Raw genomic sequence first — 14,650 nt, 5'->3', positions numbered from 1 at the left:
TTTGTGCACAAACATAATAAATATAACAGATCCTTTAACCAATTATACCCAGTTATTATTACAATCACTATTACAATGAAATAAATATAATATTTATTTATATATAATATAATACAATATAATATTTATTTATATTCACAAACAATATAATGGAAATATTATTAATTATTACATAAAATCAATGAATAATGTGAGAAAATCATTTGTTGGATGATAATAGAAAATTAAAAAATATTATAATCAATGACAGGAAAGGATACAGTTACCAAAGAGCACAAGGATTATGAAGTAGAGAGAATAAATCATTCCTTCTTTAATACCTCCCTGTGACTCAATGCCACTGTACATTACTTCATTCCAATCTTCCCCAGTTAAAATCTGTAAATATAAGATTACCATGTTATGTAATATGAGAAAAGGCATAAATATCAATAAGGATGTACAGTTTAGACTATGTATAAGTATAGTGCAAAAGCATCAATAATACATAGCCAAATCTGAATTAAGAGAATGTTAGCAAAACGGCATCATTTTAAGTTATATCTCATATTGTGAATACCTTCACAACAAGTTGCCATGATATTGCACTACCTCGAATAAATAACGTTTCACCTGAGGAGAAGACTAATTACTTATTCTCAGATGGATACCACCACCCAGACGGCACCGTTTTGAATTATGGTATGGGATAAAGTTCTCGGTTATCCTCATACTATCCCTATTAGACTTAGAAAAGAGATAAAGATATAGGAAGGTGATAGTAGGAGAGGTAGAGGAAGGAAATGCCATAGAGGGAAGAAAGGCACAGTTGTACCTTCAACTCAAAGCTCATATATTCCTTGAATAGGCAATGCTTCACCAGTAGAGAAGACTGTAGTTACCTATTCAAGGAAACTCAGCTCCTTCAACTCACACTCAAAGCTCATATATTCCTCGAATAGGCAACTCTTCCCCAATAGAGAAGATTGTTGTTACCTATTCGAGGAAACTCAGTGGCCATCAGGCACCCCAGACGGCACCGTTTCAGGGCTATTTTTTATTTGTGTGGGATAATAACTCTACTATCCAGTATCCCTATTAGACTTTGAAAAGCAAAAAGGTAGAGAAAGTAATAGTAGGAGTGGAAGAGGAAAAGAAACAGTGTAGAAAAATGAAAGGGAACAGTAACTCCTTCAACTCATACCACTCAAAAACTCCTCGAATAGGCAACGCTTCCCCAGTGGAGAAGGCTGTTGTTACCTATTCTTGGAAACTCCGGACATCATCAGGCTCCCCCTGGTGCCGTTTTAGAGTTATTTGGCCCTTCTTCGGTGAGTGGGTAGATACCCAAGAGATGCAATGATGGCAAAACAGTTATGAAGTTTAACTCCACAATATGAGAGATGCCTGATGGGGTATGATGTGTTTAGACTATAAAGCGTTTAGGGCTGAAGCCTCAAGCTTGGAAAAGTCTAGATTATGTATAAGTATAGTGCAAAAGCATCAATAATACATAGCCAAATCTGAATTAACAGAATGTTAGCAAAACGGCATCGTTTTAAGTTATATCTCATATTGTGAATACCTTCACAACCAACGAGTAACATTAGTCTTCTCCTCAGGTGAAGCGTTACTTATTCAAAGTAGTGCAATATCATGGCAACTCGTGAAGGTATTCACAATATGAGATATAACTTAATTTTAGCAAAACGATGCCAATGCCATTTTGCTAACATTCTGTTAATTCAGATTTGGCTATGTATTATTGATGATTTTGCACTATACTTATACATAGTCTAGACTTTTCCATAGCTTGAGGCTTCAGCCCTAAACGCTTTATAGTGATGTACAGTTTATATTACATATGAAAAACCTTTTTAATAAATTCAAACTACTGGAGAAGACAGACATAAAATGGGAAATGTGCGTTTTTTTTTTTTTTTTTTGTTTTTTTTTTTCCCTTTCTGATGCTGTATAAGCTTACTTTCTTGCATCATTTGCCACTACTAATACTAACTAATCCTAGTTTAATTGTATGGAACAAACAGCAATTTTCCAGGCACATCTAACAGCATACATAATCAATTATACCCAAATATGTGTGATGCAGTACAATTAAAAAATAATAATAACAACAACAAGGGGGCTTTGCCTCCTTGCTCGCTTTGCTCACCAACCCGCCACACTATGTAAAATGTAGAGGCATGATGGAGTAAGTCAAATCTTTTCTAGGTAAAAGAAACACCTGTTGAAACACATTGATAGATATCTAATCAGGAAATGACCTATGTAATTATTTACCTGTGCATTTGTAGTGACATAATTGCCCTACCCACTTGTACCACGTGACCTGCATCCCTCTTCTCCCATTGGCTACCCCCCCATTATGCAGCATTCTCAAGGTGGAATAAATATCACTATGTAATTATTTACCCGCTTTTACGTAGGTCACTTAGGAAAAGGCCTTTTGTTTCGGGTTCTATAATGCACGAGGAATATTGTTGCATTCGAAAGAGTAGGACTAAAATATTTACAAACTATAGAAACATTTAAAATATTTATAAACTATAGAAATATTTAAAATATTTACAAAATACTAAACTATTTACAAATATATAAACTATATCGGGTCCCTTCATCAGCTGACATTACAATGGAACCTCAAATGATGCTGGGCATGGTCATGTATTAGAAATGAAGCATGTGCATGAAGTTTGTGAACGTTATGGGGGCAGTTGTCTTTCAATGGAAGACAACAATGTAATTATTTACCTGCACCTTGTAGTGATGTAACTGCCCTACCCTCTTCTCCCATTAGCTTGAATAAATACCACTAGAAGGAAAACTTTTTTAACATATAGACAGAAAACATGATCAGATAAAAGAGGCACACTAAATTAGAGGTAATTAGTTTCTTCATAACATATATTACAATAAATGTAAATCATCATGGTCTGAATCTCTTTCTGGCATGATTTAATAAACATCAAGTAAACATTATAATGATATTTTTTATTTATTTTTATTATTTTTGTTGTTGTTATGGAGGATTAATAGCACATAAGCTGCTAAGGCTATAATATGCCTATTCACTTATTATATTAAAAGATGAGTTTTCCATTAAGTTAGAAGAAAATCTGAAATCAGAAATAATTAAAAAGCCCAGTTTGCCAGAGGAATCAAAAAATTCAGAAATATTTGCCTTATCACCAATGATATTTTCAAGAGTTATTGGTTTATGAAAATCAGTGAGATCAAGGATAAAGTTCTGGCTTGTATAAACAAGCCAGAACTACAATAAAGTTCTGGCTTGTATAAACAAGCCAGAACTACAAGCAAGTAGCACAGCCAATAAGAATATGTTTAACAGTCAAATTGTTTGAACAATGTGTACACTGTGGTGGATCATCTCTTGTGAGTAAATGAAGGTGGGTCAGATGGGTATCACCTATTCTTGTCCTTGAAAGGACTGCTTCTTCTCGTCTCGATGTATGGACACTGGAGCACCAAAGTTTCGGATCTTGTTTAAACTGAAAGAGTTTATTATTAGTCGGAGTGTGCCAGAGTGCTTTACATTGTGATAGCACAACGTGATAGCATGTGGCATTTACGGTTAGTACATAATCTCATGCTGGAACAGGGATAGTGGTTAAATCTAAGGTAGCTGGATTTTTTGCAGCTTTATCAGCCAGTTCATTACCTAAAATACCAGAATGTGCTGGAATCCAACCAAAAGTGATCAGTTGGTTGTGTTCTTTAATTTGCAGTAATAAGATTCTTATTTCATCTAGAATAGGGTGAACTTTATCTGAGGAATTACATAATGAAATGATTGAGCTGAGTAATCAGTGTAAATAACAGATTTTAAGGAACGGAGATTTTCTAAAGCTAGTTTGATTGCAAATAATTCAGCTAAAAAGATACTGTATTCAGAAGGAAGGGATACTGATACAATTGTATTTGGAAACACGGCAGCTGCTCCAACATTTGAATTAGATTTAGAGCCATCTGTATAAATTGGAGAGAAATCAATATATCTTTGAATGTGAACTGCATGAAGATGTTTGACATTTGATGCTTGCAAAGTATTCTTTCTCCACTGACAGAGGTAAGTGTCACAGGTTGGAAGAGGAGGAGCCCATGGTGGTTGAGTATAAGTTGCTACCTGCTGTATAGAATGAATGGAAATATTCCAAACCTGCGCCCGTTCATGAAGGCAAAGACCAGCTGGTTTTTCTATGCTAGGTTTGTTTCTGTATAGGTTTTCTAACAGTGGGTTTAAAAGGTATGATTGAACGGGATGAGTGACACGACTTTGTATCTTGACAGGATATTTCAGTAACAGTGTTTTCCTGCTTAAAGTTAGTGGGCTCATGGGGCTCATGAGCATCAATGTAAAGACTATGTGCTGGCGACATTCTGAATGCACCAATTGCAATTCTCAAAGCACTGTGTTGAATGGGATCAAGCCAGCATAATGCACTCTTTCTGGCAGAATCATAGATGGGAGCACCATAATCAAGCTGGGATCTAATTAATGCTCTGTATAACCGAAGAAGGGAGGTACGATCTGCACACCATGTTTGGGCAGATAAAGCTCTGAGTATGTTTAACTTTTTTTAGACAGGAAGTCCGTATATTTTTAATAGGAAATTTAACTTATTGTCAAGGGTTAATCCTAGAAATTGGATGTTGCTGGTGACTGGGACTGAGACATTAGAAATTTGAAGTTCAAGATATGGATGAAATTTGCATTGTCTACAAAAATGAATAGCAACTGTTTTCTTCTGCAAGAGTCGATTGCCGTTGAGGCTTGCCCATTGTTGTATTTTATTAAGTGATACCTGAAGCTGTCTTTCAATAGATCTCATGTTTTTAGAATGACAGGAGATGGAAAGGTCATCTGCATAAAGGCAAGTCTGAACTGTATTTGGAAGCTGCTTAGTGATAGAATCTATTCTAAGAGCAAAAAGAGTGGCACTCAGTATTGATCCCTGTGGAACACCTACTTCCTGGATGAAAGTTGTAGAAAGGGCATGTTGGTATCGAACTTGAAATGATCTAGTATATAGAAAGTTCTGAACAAATATAGGAAGGTTGCCTCGTAGTCCGAGAAGATAAAGATCACTAAGTATACCATTCCACCAGGTGGTATCAAAAGCCTTCTCTATGTCTACTGAAACCATTACTTGAGGTTCATGTTTGACAAAAGCATTATGGATGGCAAATTCAGCCTTGACCATAAGATCTAAGCATGACCTGTTTTGATGAAAGCCATATTGACTATGGCTCATTCGCTGTTCCGACTCAATGATCCAGACAAGTCTTCTGTGGATAATTTTCTCAAGGATTTTGCTGAGGCAGCTTGAGAGAGATATGCGTCTATAGCTATAGAGGTTGAATGGATCTTTTCCAGGCTTCAGGAATGCCAAAACTGTAGACTGATGCCAAGAAGCTGGAAACACATTTTCTAAAAATATACGATTGTAAAAGAGAAGGAGGAGGAGGTGCAAAGCTTTGTCATCAAGGTGTTGCAGCATGACATAATAAATCCCGTCTGGCCCAGCAGCACCACTGCGAGCTGTTCTAATGACATGTAACGGTTCAGAATATTGCAGAGGTCTGTTATATGGGAGATGGCGGGCAGTTTGAAAATTAATAGCATGCTTTTCTTTAGTGTTTTTAAGTCATTGGAATGAGGTAGTATAGGCTGATGTTGCTGAGATTTCTGCAAAGGTATTGCCCAAAGCATTAGCTATATCTACAAGATTAGATAGATCTTTCCCATTCCAGGAGAGGATTGGAGAAGGTATGGTAGGAAACTTACCAGACAGCTGTCTAATTTTTTTTCCATATTATTTTTGGATCAGTGTTTCTGTGAAAACTGGATGCAAAATGGGTCCAGGACTCTTTCTTGGCTTGTTTTTGTATGAAGCGTGCTGTTGCCCTTAATTTCTTATAATTAATGAGATTGACTGTGACCGGACATTGCAGAAACAAATTCCAGGCTGTATTTTTTTTCTCTCTTAGCTTTGGTGCATTTCTCATTCCACCAGTAATTATAATGCTTTCGACCTGGCGGATTTGATAGTGGTATTGTGTCTTTAGCCACATTTAGAAGATGCAACGTGATGTAATCTGTCACATCATCAATATGTTGGAGGCGAATTTTTTCCTCATCAAGGGCGATTAATGACTGAAATTTTGCCCAGTCTGCTCAGACAAATTTCCATTTTCTGCAGTGTTGAGTTGAAGGAATCTGTGCTATCAAAAAGTAGCATACTATTAGGAAGTGGTCACTGCCCATGGGATCATTTATTACATACCACTATCGTCGGGAGCAGTACTGGTGAACAAACTGAGAGATCTATTGCTGAGGTGTGTCCTGTTGGGAGCTGTACAAGTGTCGGTGCACCAGTATTGAGTACAGTGAGATTTAGTGCCTCAAACGCTTTCAATTAAGCTTGTCTATCTAATTTAGGAGAGCCCCATAAGGTGTGGTGCCCATTAAACTCCCCTAATATACAGAGAGGTGGAGGTCTCTGTATAAAGAGATCTTCAAGATCTTTTAAAGAGTACGTACGGTTTGGCGGTATACAGATTGAGACAAGTGTTACTGCACTGTGGAGAGTTATACGAACAGCAACAGCTTCTATTTCAGTTTGAATTGGGATATGTTTAGTTGGGATCTTCGAATTTACTAGGATAGCTACACCACCATGGGCAGATTTATTGCCTTTATCGAAGAGATCGAAATATTTCGATCTCTTCGATATTTCGATCTCTTCGATAAAGGCAATAAATCTTTATCTAAGGAGAAATTTGTGAGGTTAGGTAAGTTTCCTGTAGACAGAACTGGAGAATATCGGTTAATTAGGTATTGAATATCGTCAGTGTTGCAGCGAAAACCTCTGCAATTCCATTGTAAGATACTGTGGTTCATTCAGGTTTAGTTGAGGATGATTCATCTGACTGTTTTTTGTTTGAGGAACATTTTTTCCAGTCTTTTTTTGAGAAGCTGGGGCATCCAGTATCCATAGTGTCATTTGCATGAAGTTCTAGTACGGGTTCTTCATGATCTGAGCGTACATCTACTTCCATACTATTGGTGGATGATTCAGGTTTCTTGTTGTCTTTAGTAGTTTAATTTTTCTTTGTCATGCAGGACTGTCTGAGTATCAGTTGGGATGCTGAACGGAGTGTTGGTCGATTCACTGGTTTTAGTTTGCTGTGTGTCTTTTCCTGAGTTTGATAATGTATTTTTAACCCAATTAGCCAGAGATGTGCTGGGAGGTATTGATACATGTTTGTACTGCTGTTAAATTAAAGCTTCAAGTGTGAGATGCATATGAATGACTGGGCATGGTCAACATAACCTGTCCATGCCTCAGGGTATGTGACTTTGTGCTCAATTTTATATTTTTGAATTTCCTTCCCTGTTTTCCACATTTCACAAGATTTTGAAAAGGCTGGGTGACTTTCTTTGCAGTTGGGGCAAATGGGACTTGATGCTGAACAGTCTGCTTGTGTATGTTCCTTGAAACCACAAATAGCTTCTCCTCTGCATGCTTGTTGGGAATGTCCATATTTTTGGCATTTAAAACAACGAATGGGATTAGGGATCAACTTTTGCTGTTATGCCTGCCATCACAGGGGCATGTCACTGTAAAACCATTTATATGCTAAAGTTTCAGTTTCATGCTTTTAAAATGAAATATCTGTTTGCATGTGTTCCAGGTTTCGTCTCCATGGTTTCGGGGGGGGGGGTTGTTTTTGTGTGACACCATGCCTGTTGATGGTGACTGTTCTGCAGTAAAAGCACTTGACTCTGACTCATCTTTATGTTTATTGAGCAAAGTGGTTAGCAATGACCAAAAGACATAATCGACTCTTTTTTTTACAAAGTGTGATATTCTTATTTGGGTATAGTGAGTTATTTTTGTTTTGTTTATTTCCCTTTACAATTGCGATTTGAAAGTTACAAAGCTTAATTATAGAATAAAATATATCAATATTCAATATTGTGGTTATTTTCAGAAAGAAGTAATTCTTATAAGCTTCTTTCAATAAATAAATTGTATAACACATATGAATGTTGATCAGATTTGATCAGTGATTATTCTGAAATCTCTTTCCAACTCAGGAACTAAGTTTTTAAAGAGATTTAAGACCAACAATGCAACTTAGAATACAAAAAAAACAAAGAAACTGTTTTTGTCTAACAGGTATCCCTTCCTTATGAAATTAATGTAACCCATGGTTTGTTTGTTGTTGGGTTTTATTGGCGCATTAGCAACTAAGGCTATAATGCATCAAAACCTGGTCGTTAAAAAATAAAATTTTTAGTGGCCTAACGAATTAGGTCACCAAGTCAAAGTAGAAAAAACAAGTATAAACGGTAAAAGACAAATCAGTAAACAAGTAACTTTAACAAAGATTTTTTAAATATGAGTAAAATGGTTTACTGATTTCAAAAAGCTAAAAATAGCAGACACATGGTCATTGTCAGATAAAATCTGACTGAGTGTATACGGCTCAGTCAGATGATTAAAAGCGGTAAAACGGATATTACTAAAATCTGGGCAATCAATTGAAATGTGTCTAATGGATAAAATTGTGCCACATAGGACTCACACATAGGAGAGTCATCAGCCCTCAGCAAAAATGAAGTAACCCATGGTCCACTTTGTATTGTCACTAGCAGTTTTTGCCATTCTATATATGATTTCATAGCTTTCAAAAGGATGTTGAATGCTGTTTTTACAAAGCAAAAATTTTATGTTTAGTACTAAATATGTTTTAGTGTGGAGTTCATTTTCATTTCCACTCTCAGAGAAAAAGTTTTTGCTTTTACAAGTTCCCAGTGTGCAATAACTTTACTTTTTATTGAATATGAATATACACACTGGTGTTCAAAGAAAGTGTATCACCCCGTAAAATTGTAATTGTCGTCTGAATAACATAATTATATGGCACTATTTCTTACAGATTGCAATCATATAAGATTGACATGCATAGGTGATGACATAATATAGCATCAGCTGTTACTTTCAGCTATATAAGCACTCTCTGCAAGAGTTGCAGTCATTCCTTGCTTGTGTCAGGATGGCGAGTTACGTGCCGTTGATGCCACGAAGAAAGAGTGCTATTGTTGCTTTACATGAGGAAGGATGTTCTTCCCATCATATTGCTCATAGGATGTCTTGTGATCAGTCGACAGTGAGTAGATTTCTTTCCAAACTCAAGGATACTGGTTCTGCTAATAGGAAAAAAGGAACTGGGCACAAACGAGGCTCTAGGCCAAAACAGAACCTCGTTTTGAAGCGCTTATGCCTTAAAACCCATAAAGCTTCTTCGTCTGAGCTGAAAAGAGAATGGGAAGAACATACAGGAGTGGTAGCAAGTGCAGTAACAATCAGAAGACACTTATTCAAAAATGGACTTGTAGCCCGTTGTCCTAAGAAGCCCCTCCTCACACAAAAAAATGAAAAAGGCCCAATTAATTTGGTGCAAGGAGCATGTCAAATAGACCCCCGAGCAGTGGAAGTCAGTTATTTTCTTGGATGAGAATAAATTCAACCAGCATTGCTCTGATTGGAGACAAACGATTCGCCGTACATGTGGTGAAGAATACCATCCAGACTGTATGGTGTCAACAGTGAAATTCCCTACCTGCCAAATGATAAGGGAGTGCATTTTGTATCGCGGAGTAGGTCACCTGCAGTGTATAAAAGGTTTCGTAAATGCCAATGGATATCTGGCTATATTGGAAGGTAAATTGCTGCCAACCATTAGAGACCATTTCAACCTGCCAATAACTGCATCTTCCAGGACGACGCTGCTTCTTGTCATCGAGCGAAAAGTGTAAGTAGGCACTTCTCTGGTTATTTTAGCTTCATTTCTGCATTAGAGGTTCAACAGTAATGTGTTTATACATGTTACAGGTGAAAAAATGGTTGGAAGAAAGGTCCATTACAACTCTTAGCTGGCCAGGAAACAGCCTGGACCTGAATCCTATAGAGAATTGTTGGCAGTGTGTAGAATCTGCAGTTGCCAGAAAGAAACTAAAGAAACTTTGTGAACTTCAGGAAACCATAATTCTTGTTTGGAACCACGAATTATCAGTTGATTATCTTCAGAAATTGATCTTGTCAATGCCTCAACAGTGTGCTGCTGCTGTCATCAGGGCCATAGGCGGTTCCACCAAATATTAGTTTGCACTTGGTGAACTTTTCATTTTGTTTGTTATCAGAAGCAAATTGAGGGCTTCTCATAACATTTCAGCCATAATTGTCGTGTTTATCAAAACTGTTGTATAACGTTTGCATATTCTCATTTTTGGAATATTTTGAGAGCACCCATCAAATATTGCTTAGCTTTGCCTTAACTATTAATACATATCTTTTGTTTATATTTCTATTTGTGATGCTAGTCATTAATGTAACTTACCATCATGAAAAATAGTTAGAAATGTGAAATTCCTAGGTGATGCACTTTCTTTAAACACCAGTGTATAATATAAAGTATAATTAATGAAATACTAATTATTTACTTTTTATGTGTTCCCAGTGATATATTGTATTTTTTTTATTGCATCTTTAAATGAGAGAAAAAACTGGACATTACTCCAGTAAATTACTCTGGGATAAGTCTTGCTATTCATAAATATTTAGTTGTCCAATTGGGAGAATGTTCTGCACAAGTGAATACAGTAGGTCAGCGGTCTGCATTTCAAAACTGCTGCATTAACTGATTCACCCCCCATATTAGTTGGCTGTTGTCTGTCAGTGTTGATTTTGTGGAATTCATTCATTTGTGATAACAGGCATCACTTTTTATGTTCTTCATTCGAGACATGATCACACTAGCATTGAAATATATCCAAAAGAATGATGTACTAAAGTGTAGTATATCAGGATTGCACTTTATTTAATAAGGTTATTATTTGTCATAAAATCTCTCTCTCGATTTTCTGGTTATCATCAGAAAAGAATTTAAAAAAATAATTTTTCACCACTCATCAAGGAATAAAAATTCAGGGATTGTCCAATAAATTTGTTACTTTTTGTTTGTTTGCTTTTCATTCACTCTCCCTTTAATTTTGTTTATTTTATTTATTTATTATTATTTTTTAAACAGCTGGGTATTTCCTTGGGATTGGTCAAAGTTTGTTGCCTTGACAATGCAGTACGGTCATGGGAAAGTGCAGCTGTACAGTGCAATGCAAAACAGTCCTAATCATAATTAAAAATCGCTTTCCAGTTTGAAAATTTTTAAAATGGCCCAAAGAGATGATATTCTGCACAGAGAAACAGAAGTTGAAAGCTTGTTATGCTGATGGTAAAGATTCAATGTATCAGTTTGATGTTACCAATGGGTGCAATTTGTTGCAAAAATTTGCCATAAAACGGCCATAACATCTGGAAGGTGAGGCATTTCTGATGGAAAGAACTTTCCCTGTAATATCCAGCAATACTACTGTCAATCATTGAGAAAAGGACATAGGTAGAATGAGCAGGATGGCAGATAAAATTCAGTAGTTTATGAATGTAGTTTGTTAAGTGTAGTTATTCCTTCATTAAATAAAAAATGTAATTTTTCATAAAGAATAGTAGTCATTAAAATTTCTTGAAAAAAAACAATTGTCATTCTACCATGCTCTAGCATTATTCTACCACATATTTATTGGCAAGTGGTGGAGCAATGATAGCTTAGCAGCACATAATTGGTTTAAAAAAAAAAAAAAACACCTTTTGTCAGGATTAAGAGTTTGGTGAGCAGTTGCATTAAATTGCCAAGCCTGTCACATAGTAACGACTCAGAACTAATGTAGCTTTATAGGGTAATCTTGGCGATCTCAATTCCACCACTTCATCATTTAGAGCAGGGTTCACAACTGGCTGACCACGGTCCACATCAAGATGCCAGTGACTTTTCACAGACCATGAGTGATCTGGACCCAAGTCAGTAATTTCATCATAGGTTCATATCACTCATGGTGATCTGAACTTATTTGTAGATAAGTATAAATTCCTTTAATTTTACATGTAATATTTAAAAGTTTAATCATACATTATATTACAAGCTATTTCCTTCTTATTTTGTAATAATAATAAAGAGCTTTGTAATAAAAAGAGGGCCCGGGTGCCAAGCGATATCCTTGTGATATATAGAGTGCTCTTGTAAAGTGATTGAAGTTATTTCCTTTTAAGTTCCTACATTTCTATAAACAGTCTTTCTTTAAAACTAGTTCTATACTTGAAAGCTACAAGTTAGAACACAGAAAGGAAACAAACCTTTCTTTTTCCTATATTTCTAGTTCTACTAATCAACTAACACTTAAACCGCATGGCCTCCGAGTGGCACTGCTCCTGCCTCCCTGTGGTGGGGCCAGTAACTAAAAGGAGTAACGATGGATAAAAATGACTATCCAGCTCTAGATCCTTCAAACTCAAGGCTAGATAAACCCAGTGACGATGAATTAAGCCAACCAAAAAGGCTCCGAAGACAAGTGCAGTGCAATCAGATGCCAAACTTTCTGGTGATACACTCTTTCCAACCAGCCTGTCGGCAAATTATCACCAATCGTCATCTAAAGATTTTTGGAATCCATTGATGGAACAAACTAAATGAATATTCTGCATCGACATTCACACATGAGGAGTTACTCAGGGAGCGGAATGCCAGAGGTGTATTCAACTCTGGAAGTAAGCTAGATAATCTTTTAATAACTGAGAGTAAAGTGGAGGTGAAATTGTTGAAGATAAACACAAGAAAGGAACCTGGGGTGGATGGGATCTATCCAGTTATATTAAAGGAGGCAGCAAAGGAAGTAAGCAAACCCTTAGCCATAATTATCACAGCTTCCCTGGAATCAGGGCAGGAACCCATGAACTGGAGATGTGCAATGTGACCCCAATCCACAAAGGAGGATCAAAGGGAGGCACAGGTAATTACAGACCTGTTAGTTTAACTTCTGTTACAGGGAAATTAATGGAGGCACTGGTTAAAGAAGCACAGCAGGATCATCTAGACAAGACTTCAGTTATAGCTCGGACACAGCATGGGTTTGTTAAGGGGAAGTCTTGTTTGACTAATTAGATTGGATACTATGATGTAGTCACAAAGGAACTGGATGCAAAGAATAACTTTGATATCATATATATGGATCTTAGAAAAGCCTTTGATACTGTTGCACATGGAAGACTCCTGCACAAATTGGATCAGTGTGACATTAGAGGCAAATTTCTGCTATGGATAAAGGGATGGTTGAGTGGGAGAAGACAGAGAGTGGTAATCAATGGACTCTACCCTTTGTGGACTAATGTTATAAGTGGAGTCCCTCAGGGTTCAGTGCTGAGTCCATTGTTGTTTTCTGTATTTATAAATGATATTGATGATGGTATATTAGGCTTAATGTCCAAGGTTGCAGGTAATACAAAGGTTGGCAGGGTTGTTAATGACACTAATGACAGTAGACTGCTGCAACAGGATCTAGAAAAGTTGAGCAGATGGGCTGAGAGGTGTCAAATGAAGTTTAACATTGACAAATGTAAAGTACTACATATGGGAAGCAGTAATCCCAGAGTAACGTATCAATTCTAGGGTACCACATTGCCAGTGGTAGAGAATGAAAAGGACCTGGGGGGAATTGTGCAAGCAGACATGCAGTTTTCTGAGCAGTGCAGATGGTCTGCAAGAGTAGCTCATGGTGTCTTGTCAATGATATACAGGAATTTTTCTAGCAGGGATAAAGAGATGATTATCTCCTTGTTTAAGGCAATTATCAGGCCACACCTTGAGTACTATATAAAGGTCTGGAGGCCTCACTTTCAGAAAGATGTAGAGCTGTTGGAACAAGTACAGAGAAGAGTAGCAACAAGATTAGTGAATGGAACAAAGGGTTGCACTTACGAAGAAAGGCTTAAGTTTTGAAAATTACAGTGTCTGGAGACTAGCCATATGTGAGGTGATCTGATTGAGGTGTATAAAGCCTTGAATGGTTTGTGCATGCTCAATGCTAATGGGATTCTTCCTCTGGCTCAGAATAACTGCCTGAGAGGGCATAAATTTAAATTGAGAAAAGACGGTTGTACGATAGATGTGTATAAGTTTGCCTTTAGCCAGCGGGTGGTTGATTGCCGGAACCAACTTCCATCTTTCGTTGTAGAAGTTGATAGCTTAAATAGATTCAAGGCAGAACTTGACAAACATTTGGAGTGAGTGGATGGGTGAAATAAGGGTTTTTTTTTTTTTTTTTTGCTGATGCTATATAAGCTTGCTTTCTTGCATCATGTGCCTTTGCTAATGCTAATATAGATTCATGAAATACTTATTCTGAATCTGAATATCCTCACTCTTAGGTACAAACTATTATTGTCCCAGGAGATCTTAATCTGAGTTTTGATTCAAAATATTCTTAATTTGAAAGAACAATTCAGAATATATAAATGCAATTAATTGTAAACCACTGTCTTGGTATGTGAGGCTAATGGTGTTATAAGGAGGTGATACAGGATCACCTAAAAAAGACAGCAGTAATAGTTCAGACACAGCATGAGTTTGTAAAGAGGAAGTCTTGTCTGACCAATTTGATTGGATACTATGATGTGGTCACAAAGGAACTGGATCTCTCTCTCTCTCTCTCTCTCTCTCTCTCTCTCTCTCTCCC

General features: G+C 36.7%; 1 protein-coding gene across 1 annotated transcript in view; it reads right to left on the bottom strand.

The window, feature by feature from the left end:
- Positions 1-14,650, bottom strand: part of LOC150080869 (voltage-dependent calcium channel type A subunit alpha-1-like) — a 1,489,217-nt gene that overhangs the window by 1,189,132 nt on the left and 285,435 nt on the right. Inside the window, exon 16 of the mRNA XM_090381686.1 lies at positions 261-378. Coding sequence (XP_090237812.1) covers positions 261-378 — 118 coding nt within the window. The remainder of the gene's footprint in view (positions 1-260; positions 379-14,650) is intronic.

This window comes from Mastigoproctus giganteus, chromosome 9, assembly GCF_048544385.1.
Source record: "Mastigoproctus giganteus isolate SK-2022 chromosome 9, ASM4854438v1, whole genome shotgun sequence".
In the NCBI taxonomy this organism is placed as follows: domain Eukaryota; kingdom Metazoa; phylum Arthropoda; class Arachnida; order Uropygi; family Thelyphonidae; genus Mastigoproctus; species Mastigoproctus giganteus.
Note: the sequence above shows the minus strand (reverse complement) of the source record. Positions and strands in the feature narration are given on the sequence as shown.